We start from the raw sequence: 15,714 nt of genomic DNA, 5'->3' as shown, positions 1-15,714 counted from the left end.
TGAAAACACACTTCATTTTAACAGCCTCAGATGGCTACCCTACCACCCCATGACCTAATTTTTCTCTTTTCAGCTTCCCTTGTTTCTTATTACAAAATTAAATTATGTGGGTTCGTTCACACTTTACTCACCTATGATTTGAGTCAAATTTGATTTGCTAACTCATGGTTTAGAAAGTTGCACACAGTTGAGATTTAATTGTATTTTCTTGTGTTCATGAATAATGTAATGTAGATTTGTAATAAGGTTATTAGTTTGTTCTCTGGATTTACTCTTAAAAAAACATAATTTAAACTTGCAATTTTTTTTATAAAGATTTTAGGCTAATTTCAAGTGGGAAAAGTGTAATTTTTAAATCACAAGTTGGCGAATTGAATTCAGTACAAACCATGTGGTAAAATGTAACTTTCCCAACATTTTTTTTATTCCTAGTGTTTGGTGAAAGTAGTTTTCCATTAAAGTTGCTTCCTTGATGCTCAGTTATTTTGCTAACAGTAGGAAGCAGTGACAATCAAAAAAGGTTGGTGTTCCATTATAGAACCTGCCTATATACTTGATAGGGTATCAGAATAGTAGCCAATGAACTTGTACTAGCTGATATGAAACCTGATGATCTGTCACTTTTGGAAATCCCAATTCATATACCTTTCTAATAGGTAAGCTTGGCCTTATATGGAGGTGCCATACTGTAACTCACATGGATTACCAACGGAGGGGTCCTAATGTTATGGCCCTCTTCTCTCTGACAAGTCTAGTTATATGGGGCTTTGCTGTCATTTTTTCCCCATAAGTAAACTCTTTTGATGAAATGACAGTTGGCCCCTGCATAATGCATGCCATAATATGTGTCCTATACTCCTATTGCAAATGGTTGCATTATGAATTTGAGGATATCTCTAGGATTTTGAATATTAGGTTTTGTTTTTGCATTATGGATTTTTCACTAGTGGTAGCTTTTGTCCTGGTGATGGTGGACCTCTGGTAATGTCATGAATATGAAAGTGGAAATGGTTGTTATTTCTTTAAGGGGGTCCCTCTCTCCTTTCCACATCCTAATTGGGGATCCGTAACACTGAAAAGCCATCTATTTCTTAAGTCGACATACCATGAAGTGATTGCAGAGGTATCTTACTATTCATCTGAGAGAGGTCCCTTCATAACTTTTTTAACTTAAAATCAGGTCTTGTTTTGCCAGTCCTCTTGTCTGTGCCACTCTTGTCCTTACCATCATTCTGCTGTTTATTATGGAAATGTGTATATGCTTAATACAACAAAGTAAAAGGGAAATGAAGAACGAGACAAAGTGAAAGCTAAAAAAGTGAAACATTTAGGAAAACTTGTGAGTAATATATAATATCTATGATGATTAAATAGAGCCACCCTTCTTAAACCACTGTTGAGACAGAGAGTCAGAGATAAGTAACTTGACGAGTTTCTCCATTTATTTTGACTAAGAAGGGCTTATTCATTTTCAAAGTACTTTTGTCTAATGATTCTAATGAATTTGATAAGAAAGATTCATTGTTGAGTGTATGCCTCTGTTTGAGACAGAGATAGAGAAATTATGACAGGGTCTGGCCCTGCATAAATATTAGTTTTGGTTACCCTTTCCAGCTTTGTCCCAAAAGAAATATGACGATTTCCAACCTATCACATTCTCTAATTGTCAAGCCAATATTTGTGAGGAAGACTTGTAATCTATAAATACTCTGATGGTGTCAAAAATGGATGACATACGAACTCCATTTTTTATCGTTAAACTCTATGAATTATGATGAAACGAGGGTTCTTCTATTTTACTCCCAATTTTTTTGGGGGTGTGGTATCTGTTATAGATTTGTTATTTAATGTGACGTGAGTTACTAGCGTTTATGACAAAGTTACTATCATGTGACCCTCTCATTGTCACTAAAAAAAGGGTTATCATGTGATTGAACCTGTTATGCGATTTGATATGGACACTATCTTAGTTGCTATATTACAATTAACATGAAAACAAATAGAGGTTAGGGGTGTCCACAGGGTTTGAGTGGGTTTATGTTCCACCTGCCAACTAACTTGAAGAGTTTGAGTTCGAGTTCAAAAAAAGCTCACCCATTGTTGATCGCCAAAGCTTGGGTGTTCGACCGGCCAGTTGTCTCTAATGAGCAATTCATTTCATGGGTATGTCATGATGACAACTGAGCTACCAGTGTTGATTGGGAGAGAACGTAAATCTTTAGGTCTTCGTTAGATGTAGTCAAAGATTAATTAACCTTTGCCAAGTGTTTGGATAGTCCTATAACCTAATAGAAGTATCATATCCACAAAAAAATATGGGTATTGTAGAATTTCCCCCGAAAGGATGTATCCCACCAAACTAGATGATCATTGGCATTTAAACCAAAATTTAAGTGACGTTGAATATTGCAAATTTCTTTTAAGTTGTAAGAACTAAGAGATAAGAGCACTTTATATGCTACTTATATATAGTTTCGGATACTGGGAAGAAAAAAAAAAGTCTGGATACCTTGAGAAGCTAAGAGCATCCACATTAGTGGATGTAGACATTTGCAAAATACAAAAAGTAGCCAATTTTACATATCATCATCTTCTCTCTTCCTTGTAGCTTTCGAACTGTCAAAAAAATAAAGAGGTGCAGAGACTTTGTGGGTGGGTTAGGGGAAAGTGAGAGGCGGAAAGTTTGAGGGTTAGGGGAAAGTGAGAGACAGAGACTTTGTGGGTTAGGTGGAGGTAGGTGGGAAATAATAGAAAAAGTGAGAAAAAAAAATTATTTCAATAAAAAAGTATGTATAATAAATATACTGATATAAGTATTTTATAAAAGTAATAATATAAAATAAGAAAAGTAAGTTTTTTTTGTATAAAATAGATGAAATTTTTTAGACATAGTGATCTAGTTGCAAAGTAATTTACGAGGCCTATAATTTACTATTTATACTTTATCCCCAAAATTTTCTGTTGTATTTTATGAAATCTAATTCTAAAATAAAATTCTATCTCTACTTCCTACTGTAATGTCTATATTATAGTTGTAGACACTAGACTCTAGAGTCTAGCTGATTCCTCGTATCTCAACAGTTGACACCCTTTGCCACACGAGTATTTACCCGGTTGTACTTCTGAAAGTGAAAGCAACTCAACAGCACAAGGACATATTGTAACTTGTACCACCTCTTGACAATTATCTGCTAGAAAAATAAAAACAACCAGGTCTAACAGACAAATTTTCACAAATATTTTTCGTAGATGCTGACTTGGCATGCAGTGATTAGAGCTAATAATGACATCATTAATGTATGGTGTGAAAGTAATGTTTCAATCACAATTTGTCACATTAATAATTGTGAAGATAATTGTAAAACAATTGTTTCAGCATTACTTGATGGAAAATAGCTAGTATATTGCCCCCACTGTTCAAAAAAAAGAGCTTGAAATCATTCTGCCTCAAGTCACTTGCACGTGAACCAAAGCCTGTTTACCATTCCATATCTAGTCACTAAGATCATCATCCTTGAAGTAACCAAAAAAAACAAAAAACAAAAACTTGAGACTATATGGAATGTAGGAGGCAAGAGTTTCAAACAGGTACAACAATATATCTAGTAAGAGATGTCTGACAGAAGGAATGATCTAAAAAAAATTTCAACCTCTAAAAACGAATGAGCAGATGAACGGTACTATACACCCCAACCTCAATTAGAGACCAAATGGAGCTACTTTTCATGCCATGTACAAGCCTGTCAACAAGAATCTTAACATAGTTGTGTATGCAACAATCTCCCCATCGTTGTCAATTCAAGCCTTCTCTTTAGAAGGGGATGATATCAAAGAATGTAATGTTGCTGCCTGGATAACAGCACTTGGGTTTGTATCCCTAACACGGGCAGATCCGGATCGTCTAAGGTTGAAATTCCTGTCAACACCAGTTTGAATAAAATCACGTAATGGCCGTGGAAGGTGTCTAAGCAGCCGCGTTGAAGTCACAAGTAAAATCACGCCCAAAATAATGAGTAACCTGCATTAAAGAAATGAACAATAAACATATGGCACACAAATCCTGAACAAGAGCGCTCAAATCTCCATTTGTAAATTGAGGAAGTGCTAGGTAAGATTTCTAAAATGAGATCAAATGGTTTGCACCATATTTCAAGGTTAAAAAATCAGGCCCAAAGATTATATTCAAGAGGCTTTCTTCTCTAAGCATATTAAGTTTTTTTTTAATAATAAAAAAAGCCCAGTATTTTATACCATCCAAGCAGAAGTGAAAAACGAGCTGTTGGTGCTGAAGGCAATCGTTCACCTAATGCCAGCATACCAGCAAGAACACCAGTCACAATTGATGCAACAGCTGCACATGTGGATACTACAATCGCTCTCCCATGCTTTAGACCACGAGTCTGTTAAAATAGAATGAATAAGCACGTTATGATGATGTTGTTTAGGTATAATTTTCTGACAAACACCCAGCAGCTTCAATAGAAATGGTTCCATGATGGATTATGTAAAACACAGAAGACAACACCCAACACCCTCCCCCCCAAAACAAAACAAAACAAAAAAAACAAACACACACAGACACACAGTTACAGACACATTGTGTAAAAAATCTTTAAAATGGCAGACATTTTGGTATGTAGCTTAAAGTCTCTATTTTTTACTCAAGAAAGGTTAATTGGTTAAATATCACAGGTGCACATCCATCAACATTTAGATATGAAAAAGTGGATTAAGTCAACTGCTCAAAATACCTGATAATAAAATCCTGTACCGCTACAACATACACTGATTGATATGCAGATCGGTACCAGCATGCTATGGAAGCCCTGCTCAAAAAATACAAATCCCATCTTTGATATTACAGATGCCATCCTGCAATTAGATGTACTAACATTACTAGAAAGTTTTTCTTTATATATATTGAACTTCATTTTAGAGACAGATTGTAACATAAACTATTCAACAAATTATTTTAATTTTTTTTAAGCATCAAAATGATTTTATTTAAAACTAAATTTTTTTTTTTAAGTAATTAAGAAAAATGAGAGAAGTGATGTTATGGAGATTATTCAACAAGATCCTATTTGTAAAAATATATTTTTAGATGCTGTATAGCATTTTGCCACGATATAAGATGTTTGTAGATGAAAAGTTGTCTATTCAAGTGATGCTACAACTCAATCACGCTCTAGCGCATTAGTAAGATATGCTAGCATGTTGCCAAGAGCATTGTGGCTTAGTGCCATTGCCCAGTTCTCTCCTTGTGAAGAACTTGGTTTCAAATCCCCCCTCCCCCCATGCTATAAGAAAAAAAAGAAAGATATTTGGGCATGTAAGGAACCCAATTTCCCCTTCTTCTTTTTATTATCCTTTTATTTATTTTTTTGGGGGAAGGGGGGGGGGGGGGGGGGGGGACCTTTCATATTTTCCAGCAATTGAGCAAAGTCAGAATTCCAAGGACAACAGTTACAATTCAACATTGATTTATGGTATTTTATTGCAAGACCTTTCATCCTAAAACCAAAAGATAGGGAAGAAGTGAGGTCAAAGCTGAACACAGAGAAGATATATGCAAAAAAAAAAAAGGCTTAGTGAGGATATAGTAATAGTACCCAAACAAAATGCCAGATTCCAAGCCATATATAATTTCTTCAACAACTTCAAATTCCATCTGCATCAAAAGAGAATGTCAACAAAGGAAGAGGATATGTAGCAAACACTATCAATAGTATAACTAGTACTAAAAAGCCATTGAATAAATCTTACTAAGTGTCAACATAATTAAAGGGGAATTTACCATCTCCTGTTCTCTTCGTTGGCGTCTGTAAATCCGAAGCCATCCATTAAGAAGTACCTAAGTGCAAGGGTTCTATAAGGCTTAGATCATCACATAATTGTTATACAAAACAGTATGTGGAGCATCAATACTAAAGATCAGATGGTGCATAGTATAAGGTACCTACAAACAAGATGGCAACAATGAATGCCAGCCATGGTAAATGTAAAATAGATATGGAAGTAGCATCTTGCTCCTCACCTCCAGCACCGACTCCTGCAAATACAAAAGCATCACAGATTATAATACCATATAGGGTCAAATCAATTCAATATTAAAAAAAGAAGAAAATATAAGCATAGCCAATATTGAAAGCATTGAACTTTTTTTTATTAGTAAGTCACACAAGCACCAGTGGATCTTGAATCCACAACCTTACTCTCCACCTTAATCTTACAAGGGAAGAAGGTGCCATTTCAGCTAGAGCTCATCAAAGAAAGCATTGAAGTTTTATAAACTTTTGTTTGCAAAGCATAAACATCTTGATAGGCTTGGGATAATAAAAAAGTGAAATCATGAAGAGCATAAATTCATTGCTAATTTACACACCTCACGGGCCTCATGCTGAAAGTTTAGAAAAAAGAAAGTGTAAAGAATATTCCTAACTTCTACTTGACATAATAATTATGAGAGCTCAGGATTCTAAAATATATTCACTTGTTATAATCAACATAGATAATCACGAAGAGCTTAGATTACCTATGGTACCAATACCCGCCAAAGTAATCCCCATCCAGTCAATAGCATTCATGACTTCCTTTAGGTAAAAATGCGAAAAGATAGAAAGAATAGCAAGTCCACAGCCAGAAACTGGTTGGATGACAGATACCTGAGAGCATATTGTTAAGAAGCCAACCAAGGTTAAAACAAATGCACAAAACCACTCTCTCTCTCTCTCTCTCTCTCTCTCTCTCTCTATATATATATATATATATATAAGTAGTAGAGTTAACCTTTCAGTATGTGATGACAAAAATTTTCAGATAAGCTAAATAACTAGATATAATATTTAGGTTGGCACATTTTGCAAATATAAATGTATGCCAATGAGCTCTAGCTAGGCCCAAATGGCAACTCCTTCCCTTGCAAGTGTGAGGTGGAGGGTGCAACTGTGGGTTCAAGATCCATTGGGTGAATGTGTAATTTACCAATAAAAAAACAAAGGCAAATATACATGTATGCACGTAATATGTCATAAAAATTCAATTCTACAAATTCTCACATATAATATTGGTTTTCATGTTTAAGCTAACAAAAAGAACCTTCAGAAAAATAACACAAGGACTAATAACTTTCTATCACTTTTTCTATAGATATGATAAAATTTGAAACAATGATGTTCGCTCTATTATGATTATTATTTACTATCAGGCCAAGACACAAATGGGTTTCCTTTTTGGTATTGGTAGGATTCAATCCTAGATCCTAGCTAGGTCAGTTATTAGATGACAAAAAACTTTACCGGTTAAGCTAACTAGAACATGTCTATCATCGTCACTATTATTATTACTTGAGAAAACTACATAAAAAGGCTCACAGTTATATCCTATTTCAAAGTCCCAAACTTATGAAACCATTTCAATTTGAAGTCCGTATCCATCTACATTAGTCCTTTACAATATTCTGGGCAGTAATGAAGCATAGAGAAAAGAAAATTGTTGATAAAATTTGTGTTCGATAAAATTTAGAGTTTTTGGCAATCACATTCTCACTCAAAGCAACGTTTTTTCTCTCTAGCCTCTATGCTCTTGCTCAATGACTACCAAATTGATTTATGAACAAGCCTGTCCTTATATTGAAAGGATTTGGTAAATTTGGGACTTAAATTGACAAATTTTTTAAAAATGGGGTATTTTTTTTTTAATATGATTTATAGCAAGAAATAAGATAGATATATATATATATATATATATATATATATATATATATGGTAAAAAATGATAAGCAAGATAGGAAAGGTAGAAGAAAGTGAAGGGGGTACATAGTACATACAGGAGCTTGAGAGAGTGCCCTCAACATCAACATTGCTCCAAAGATATCCATTAGAAAACCAACCAACCAAGATTTGTTGAAAGCATATGCCCTTATCACCTGGATGCCAATAATAAAAATAATAAATTACAAAAATTGATTAACTGGGCATGCATGAAAATCAAAAGGGTTGTGATCTGTATTAAAAAGAAAGAACCTTGAACTTGAAAGAGAGTGGAGGAAGAATGACGGTGCCCTTTTTCTGAAGAACTTTGCCGATGTTGTTTCCGGCGGTTGCTGCTAACGTTAAAAGAATCGATTCCCACATCTCCGATCTCTCTCTCTCTCTCTCGCTCGCTCGCTCAGATGTATCCTCCTATTTTTGTTTCTAAACAAACAATATATAAGTCTTATTATTAATTGTTTGGTAAGGTTTCGTTTGGTTTTGGCTGAGGTCTGAAGTTACCAAATTTTTATTTGTTTTGTGGGGTGGGGGGGGTGGGGGCCATTGCTGATGTGGCTTAGTTTTACTCGAGCAAAGCATAGAGTGAACATGGTGGCCGCCATTGATAATTTCAATTTGATCTGATTTGTGATTTGTGATTTCCTCTCAATGATTTTCCTCCCTTTGATTTCCTTTTTATTTTATTTTATCTGGTCTTAACGTCACCATACTAGTGAAAGTTGCTTCCTGATGTCGGTTAATATCACTCTTACACTAAAATAAATAGAGTGTTTTTCATAAATAAATAAATAAAGAGATAAGAGAAAAAAAAACAGAGGTATCATTAGAACACTACGAAAAATGTTCTTTACATTTCAATTTCAAGAAAGTTTATGAGTTAGCACCCCAGGATTGCTTCTCCTTTCAAGGTGTAGAGAGGTCTTCTCCTAAACTATTGTGTAATTTAAGGGAGAAAAAAACCATAAGAGGCATAAGCCTCAAAAAAGATAATGTCTACATAATTGGGGCGAGGTCATTAGAAATGATATCAAAGTCATACCGAGCCGAAAGTGTGGGCCCTACACGTGAAGATGTGTGTGTTTGTAAGGGGGCAGATTGTGAAGAATCAAAGGGAGAAGCAATCTTAAGAGTCTTACATCATCTGGGGAAGCATATGCGAATATGCTTATAAGGAATGATCTCTATTCAATATGTAGAGGTTTTTTCCTCAACTACTATATACTTGAGAGGTATGGGCCACAAAGTGGATAATATCTACCTAAGGTTGTGGTGATTACTTTTTCAATTCCTAGTTCTCATTTTTATTGTGTTTTACTCCTAATGCTTCAATTCCAAGTTCTAGTTTTTATCGTGTTTTACTATTTTTCCCTAATGCCAAAAGCCACAGTTATTTTATAGACTGAATTCTACCCATCAAAATGTTAATATTGGAAAATGTACTTTTACTTGCTTTTAAAATAAAGAGGGTCCATTTCAAGGAAAATTTTATAATTTCAAACTTTTTTTTTTATTAATAATTTCACAAATTTAATCATCTTTTTTTTTTTCTTTTTTTTTTTTAATTCACTTTGGTTTTAAGTTCTTGCACAACGGCTCACATATTGTAATCTCAATACAATAGTACTGCCATAATTGGATTTACAATCAGGCTCTCCATCTCACGTAGGGAGAACTCTTGACAAATGACAATCAAAATTCAATACTATGGTGTTAGGTAAGGTATCATGCTTTGTGATTCATGCATCAACTACATAGGAGAAAGTATCTCGTGAGACCATCTCGTGACGCACTCCGGCTATGACATTTGGTTGGCCTCACAAATTTATGAGACTCATATATTGTGAGAATCACACTCCATGAGATTGTCTCTATACAATAATTTTTCCGACCATAGAGGCACATTGATAAAATTCATCTGGGTGAAGATGGAAGGGGAAGATGCATGCCAGTTGAAAATTACAATCCCAAGGTTGTCTGAAATGGATGGTGACAGTAACCTATCTAATAACATAGAGCATTGAACAATAAAATGAGCATCACTGTCCAATGCAGATGGTCCTAATGCACCTCCTTATGCAAACTGAAACTTCATTTAATAACTTTCTCATCGTGTGGTCCAGCATTACCTGGCGCCCTTAGGACATGTTTCTGTTATAAATTCCTCTTCCCTAAGAATCTTTTATCACTACATTATATAAACCCATCTGACATGCTGTGACATGAACTTTAAGCATAGTTTATAAATTATAAAAAGACCTGAACTTTAAGCATAATGTGCTGTACTGATATTAAAATCAGATATAGTTGCCCTTTAATTTATTAAACTGGCAAGACAAGATGACAACTCTTTGATTGCTACGTGTTGTGGTGACATGAGTGCGAGATGACGAAGGGATCCCTGACATGGCTATTTCGCTTCCACATTTTACTAAGTTTGAAAAATGATTAAATGACACAAATGATTTATAGAAGATTAATAAATATGAATGAAATTAATTCATTTCAGATGGAGAGAATTATTTTCTGTAAATATAAGGCTATACAGTAGTACCTTAGTCCAAGGCTGTTATAACCCAGAGCATAGAGGGTAATTATTTTTCACATACATAAACATACATTCAGATTGAAATGCACTAAAACAAAAATAGTATTTGAGATTCAATCCCCAATTTCATCTGCTTCATCTTTGCAAAATCCAGAGAGAAGGAAAATCGAAATCCAGCCTAAGCCTACTGGTACTTCTCTTATTTTCAAACATTAGAGGTTTTGGATCATAATCTTTATATCAGAATCGGATGTGAAGTTATGGGTTTTATCATCTTGCTTCAAAAAATGAAGAGTGGAGGAGAAGCAAAGTGAGTGTTGTGATCAACACAGTTCCAACAATCATGGTCTAAGTCAAATGACAGGTAAGAAACCATTACCATAAAGTGAATAAAAAACTAAAAACGAAGGAGGACGATAGAAACAGTTACAACTACCATGGAAATTATACAGAATTAAAAAAATAATAATAAAAAAAATAGTAAATTCCACAACTTACATACCCAAAGTCCCAAAAGCAAAACTTGAATAAAAGCAAAATAAAAAAGAATTTAGAGTTGTTAGACACTAATACAAACAAATACTACTGCACAAGAACCTCACCCTCCATTGCTTATAGTTACTCTCAATATGGAGGAAAAAAGTTCAAAGGAGAAAGAAGGTTGCTAGCTCGTTAGAGCCAACTCTGATGTAACAAATTAACTGTCTAAGTAACTTCACCCAAGAAAGCAACCGCATCTCTACCAAAAAAAAGTAGAAAAAACTCACACCCTAGGACCCAGCTCACCCATTAAATTGCAACAGAACTTTATCATTTGTCACCTCAATGAACCAAAGTTTTTATTGGACCATACAACTTCCTTCAATTCACAGGAAAACCCACAGTTAAAACTCAAGGGAATTTATTGGACATTCAAATATAAATATAAAAGTCCCAAATAGACAAATCTCTATTTCCTTTAAAAATAACTGAAAGAAGACAAAATCAAAATTGATGCAACTCCGAAATGAAAGAACAGAAAAAGAAAAGGCAAAAATATTGGCTGTCCTTAAAGTTTATATGAAATTTGGTTTTCATCCCTAAACATCTAAACTATCATAATTTTTTTTTTTTTGGTCAATAAACAATTGAAAACATCACACTTTTGGTCCTTCCATCTACTTCTGTTAACTTTCAATCCTATGTATTAGATACCTGTGACATTACTTAATCTGAAATACAGCACTAAATAAAAAACTAAAAAAAAAATTTAAAAATCATTACCTAAGTATTAGTATGACATAGATATATAAATTTCCTTTCCCTTTTATTAGAAACCACCAAATACACAGTGCTGATCAATTTGACCCAAAAGAAGCAAAGCAGATGTCCAGCTTCTTCAACTGCCTTTTATAACAGTATCTGTTGGTGGTACTGTCAGCTTATCACTAATTGTGTGGATCCAAATTAATTGGGGGTAAGACTGGCTTTGAGGTCTCTACTATCTCCATGCTCCTTGGTGTGACCATCTTTGTTGTGGGATTGCAACGTACAGGATACAAGTTATTCAAGGAACTAGCGCCAGCATTGAAATTATACAGGTTTGTGTAGTGTAATTGGATAAATCTAAAACCGTTCTGCTACTTATGTCTTCAAGAAATAACAACCTTTTCTTGTGCTTAAACTTATTGTCTATCCTTGCCTTTCGGCTAAGACTAAGCTTAATACATACCCTCGACATTGTTTAATAACTGAATATACGAGGGAACTAAAGTTAAAGATCCTTGATGGGTACTTCATATTATGTCCTTTCCCACATGAAGTTCTGAATTTTTGGAAGATTGTGCTCGGTTGTTGAGAAAATGTGAGAAAAGAAAGGAAATAATGTTTATGTCCATGTCATATTAAGTTATGTGTTTTTCTTTTAGTGTTTCATGTCAAATTCAGTAATGCCACCTAGGTATTCTGTTAGACATGTAGGGTAAACAGTTAATGAAAGTGGACAAAAGGACATAAAGTGTAACATTTTCAATAGGATATGAAAAGAAAAACAATTTTTGATAATTTAGGGATAAAAACCAAACTTTTGTAATTGGGGATGAAAACCGAACTTCATGTAAAATTTAAAGACGAAAAAAAATTTTTGGCAAAATAAAAGAACATAGGAATCAGCACATAGACTTGCTTGAAATCGGCACAACAAAGCAAAACTTAGGAATTAACACTTAGAGTTGGCTGGAATCAGCACAAGACCATTGAGAAAGTCTCAATGGAAATTTTTATTAATCAAGTAAACTATCAAATTTCTCCATAGGAGTATAGTAACATTCTTATATAACATACTAGGACTAAACCCTAATTCTAATTCACTTAGGAAGACCTGAATTACAAAAATAACCTTGACTCTATGAAAGTAAATATAATACTAATAACCTAATTAACTAATAAGACTGAAAATTTCAGCAGCTGGAAAAAGCCATTGTCAATGGAAAATGATGATATAAAGGGACTTTAGAAGTTACTAAAGCTAATGATTAATGAAGACACATACTCCTAGCATGTCGCTGCTTCCATTAAAATCCTCAACCAGGATGTGCAATCATACTCTATTTGGATAAAAAATGACAGGTTTATATATGGTATGATTGTCCGCATTTGATCACATGATAATTTTATCAAGCTTTAGGATGCTGGAGCATGACTCAGCAAACAAGAAGTACTCCAGTAGATGACAGAGCAGAACACAAGACAAAGAATAAAGGTACATGCTCCATACTCGAATAAGGAACATCCCATAAGTCATTCATAAACAACATATACCCCATATACCTCATGTGAGATGAGAGAGCATTGCTCCCAAGAGTATTGAATGAAATTATAGGTTAGTAGAATCATTAATCCTATTTGATCCTATGGACTAGGAAATAGTTTTAACGAAATCTTTTTAAGTGCTAAAATGATACGCTAGCATCAGTCTATCACTAAACAATATATGGTCGCAAAGGTAAAACTTATATTGAGTGACCTTGACTATTGATCACTGTGAGTCAACCATGGACTGTAACCAGAGCATTTACAACAGAGATATTGCAGGTGTAATTACCATGCGGGTTGACACCCAAAAGACAATAACATACAAAGAAGGATCATGCTAAACATTAACTTGGGCTAGGGAAAGAGGTGTTTTTGTTATGATCAAAATAAATAGCAAGAAAAAAAATAATTCTAAGGTCATAATCAAAGAAAGTACTTTACTATAAATATAAACAACCAGATGAAAGCAACCCCTTTACTTAAGATTTAAGAAAGAAATCAAATTCCTATAATAACAAAAAAATAAATAAATAAAAGAAATCAAATCCCATGTTTATATTTTGTACTAAGTGCCAAAAATTAGAAAACCAAGAGTACTCCAAGGTGGCTTATCAACATTAGGCAATCTCAAAAGACAAATAGAGCTTTCGATGACACCAGCATCAAGAATCATACAACAACAACAACAAACAAAGCCTAGTCCCACAATTTTGGGGGTCGGCTAGCAAGAATTATAAGGGACATAAATAAAATAACTTCCAAGCCTGAAATAATATCCTGCAGGAGCCAACAAAGTAACACAGTTTACCCACCAATTTACCACTCAGTTTATTGATCAACCCAAATCATGAATTTTATGATCACAAAACCCACAAACTTCATAAACACAGTTATAGAATGACACAAAATTTGAAATTGTAAAATTCAAACAGAACTTTTAGCAATTAACATACAAGAAGATAAGAGCAGAGAATCACCACCAGCCATAAACCACTTGGGTGTACTTATGTTTAAGCCACCTGAAGCTTCTCCTCAAGGAGCCCTTAACTTTGCCTTCCACAGAGTACATCTTATAGCTAGCAACCCTCTTCTTCCTCTGAAACTCAGGGTCACCAAAAGCCCAAGAGTTTGCAGAAGCACTCTTTCCTTTCTTGAGCTTCAAGTCCCTATTTTTGTTGTTGTAGTTGGCCATCTGGGTCTGTGCATAGGAGGCACTGTAGGACCTGAGTTCATAAGAAGTGGCCGGTCTGGGTGGCGGTGGCCCATAATAGCTCTCCATCTGCATATTCCCATTCCCATATTCGTCTGATCTGTTGTAGTCTCCCATGGAATTTTGTGGCAGAGATACACAGAAAGATTCAATTTTTAAGGTGGCCTCTGGTTTAGGTGTGTGAGGCTTTGATCTTGACAGGAGTATATAATAGGAATTATTGAAACGTAGGGGTCTAGCAATGGGTTAACCAGCTCTAGCTATCTCTGCCTGGGTTGGTTAATGTTGGTTTAATTGGTGTGTCCAAAAAAGTTAACTTTTTTTTTTTCCTTATTTTCGGATTCGGATAGGAGTAGTCCTGACTTTTGGGGTTGATTCTAGTTGGCGTGTTCAGTGGGGGAATCATGTTGTCTGGTCTTGCGCGAAAATTCTAAAGTTCTTTTATTTTGATTTTGTTTTATTTTTTGAATTCTGCATTGACTTGGACAAAACCCCAAAAGACTAGCGTTGAGCCCACGTCTATACTCTATAGTCTTTACTATTTTTATTTTGTTGGTTGAAACTCGTATGTCTTTACTTTTTACCATTATTTTATGGCAAGCTGCTCTCACATGCATTGGAGTACCGGAAGGGACATGAGACGGACTAATAAGACTGATATGGATTAATTTTAAATATATTGTCATGTTTTTATCGTATCTTATTTTGATTTAAGATATATAAGGGTTTGTTTATCCAATGGTTAGAGTCGTACTTGAATTTTTTTTTGTGGTAGATGTATAATAAGTACTAGGTAAAAATAATATTGTTTCTTTTATTATTATTATTATTATTTGATGGGAAATACAAGACTTTATTAAAAATCAGAACGTTCAAATACAAGTCTGTCATGAGCACACACGTACTCTAAGATGCTAGGACATTCCTCTAACCAGGCCACATAGTCCTCAACAAAACTTAGCGTGCTAGGCTAAAACATGAGCAATGACATTTCTCTGTCGTTTGGTATGAGAAAACTTGCACTGTCGAAAAAACGAGGCCTGAACCATGATTCCACCAAGCATGTTCGCCATAAAAGACGGCGAGGAAGCCAGCCCTTGTACTGCGTTAAAGATCTCCAGCGAATTAGTCTTAATTTCTACGTCTCCCACGTCCCTGGCAAAATTAACATCGGCTTCCAAGGCTTTTGCTTCGGCTTTGACAGCACCTAGGGGGTATTTCCACTTCTTGCTCAAAGCTGCAACCACATCCCCAGCATCATCCCTAATAATAACACCCGCACCTGCTTGTTTTCTGTTTGAGAAGACTGCACCATCCGTGTTGACCTTATAATGCCCACGACTTGGTGGCTGCCATGCAACCGTGGGAGTAACTTCAGTCCGATTTCTAGCTTT

The 15,714-nt window shown here is 34.8% G+C and overlaps 2 protein-coding genes across 2 annotated transcripts; both read right to left on the bottom strand.

The window, feature by feature from the left end:
- Positions 1-3,353: 3,353 nt before the first annotated feature.
- LOC126707981 (probable magnesium transporter NIPA9) lies at positions 3,354-8,238 on the bottom strand. The gene is made up of 9 exons (XM_050407764.1): positions 8,025-8,238; positions 7,829-7,927; positions 6,536-6,665; positions 5,964-6,052; positions 5,798-5,854; positions 5,613-5,671; positions 4,752-4,872; positions 4,252-4,400; positions 3,354-4,018 (listed from the first exon to the last, which is right to left on the bottom strand). Exons 1-9 carry the CDS (start codon positions 8,133-8,135, stop codon positions 3,799-3,801), a joined length of 1,035 nt encoding a protein of 344 aa, XP_050263721.1. The 5' UTR covers positions 8,136-8,238; the 3' UTR covers positions 3,354-3,798.
- A 5,619-nt stretch (positions 8,239-13,857) lies between these two features.
- LOC126707989 (uncharacterized) lies at positions 13,858-14,687 on the bottom strand. The gene has a single exon (XM_050407775.1). It carries the CDS (start codon positions 14,435-14,437, stop codon positions 14,084-14,086), a length of 354 nt encoding a protein of 117 aa, XP_050263732.1. The 5' UTR covers positions 14,438-14,687; the 3' UTR covers positions 13,858-14,083.
- Between the last annotated feature and the right edge of the window lie 1,027 nt (positions 14,688-15,714).

This window comes from Quercus robur, chromosome 2, assembly GCF_932294415.1.
Source record: "Quercus robur chromosome 2, dhQueRobu3.1, whole genome shotgun sequence".
Classification (NCBI taxonomy): domain Eukaryota; kingdom Viridiplantae; phylum Streptophyta; class Magnoliopsida; order Fagales; family Fagaceae; genus Quercus; species Quercus robur.
This window is presented reverse-complemented; position numbering and strand designations above follow the sequence as displayed.

Bases quoted from the DNA above. Each gene is read 5' to 3' on its own strand.
- LOC126707981 (XM_050407764.1), bottom strand. From the start codon at position 8,135: ATGTGGGAATCGATTCTTTTAACGTTAGCAGCAACCGCCGGAAACAAC. The intron at 4,873-5,612 runs GTACTATTACTA...ATCTAATTGCAG, and splicing joins GAATCTGGCATTTTGTTTGG to GATGGCATCTGTAATATCAA. The intron at 4,019-4,251 runs GTATAAAATACT...TCTTTAATGCAG, and splicing joins TTTTCACTTCTGCTTGGATG to GTTACTCATTATTTTGGGCG.
- LOC126707989 (XM_050407775.1), bottom strand. From the start codon at position 14,437: ATGGGAGACTACAACAGATCAGACGAATATGGGAATGGGAATATGCAG.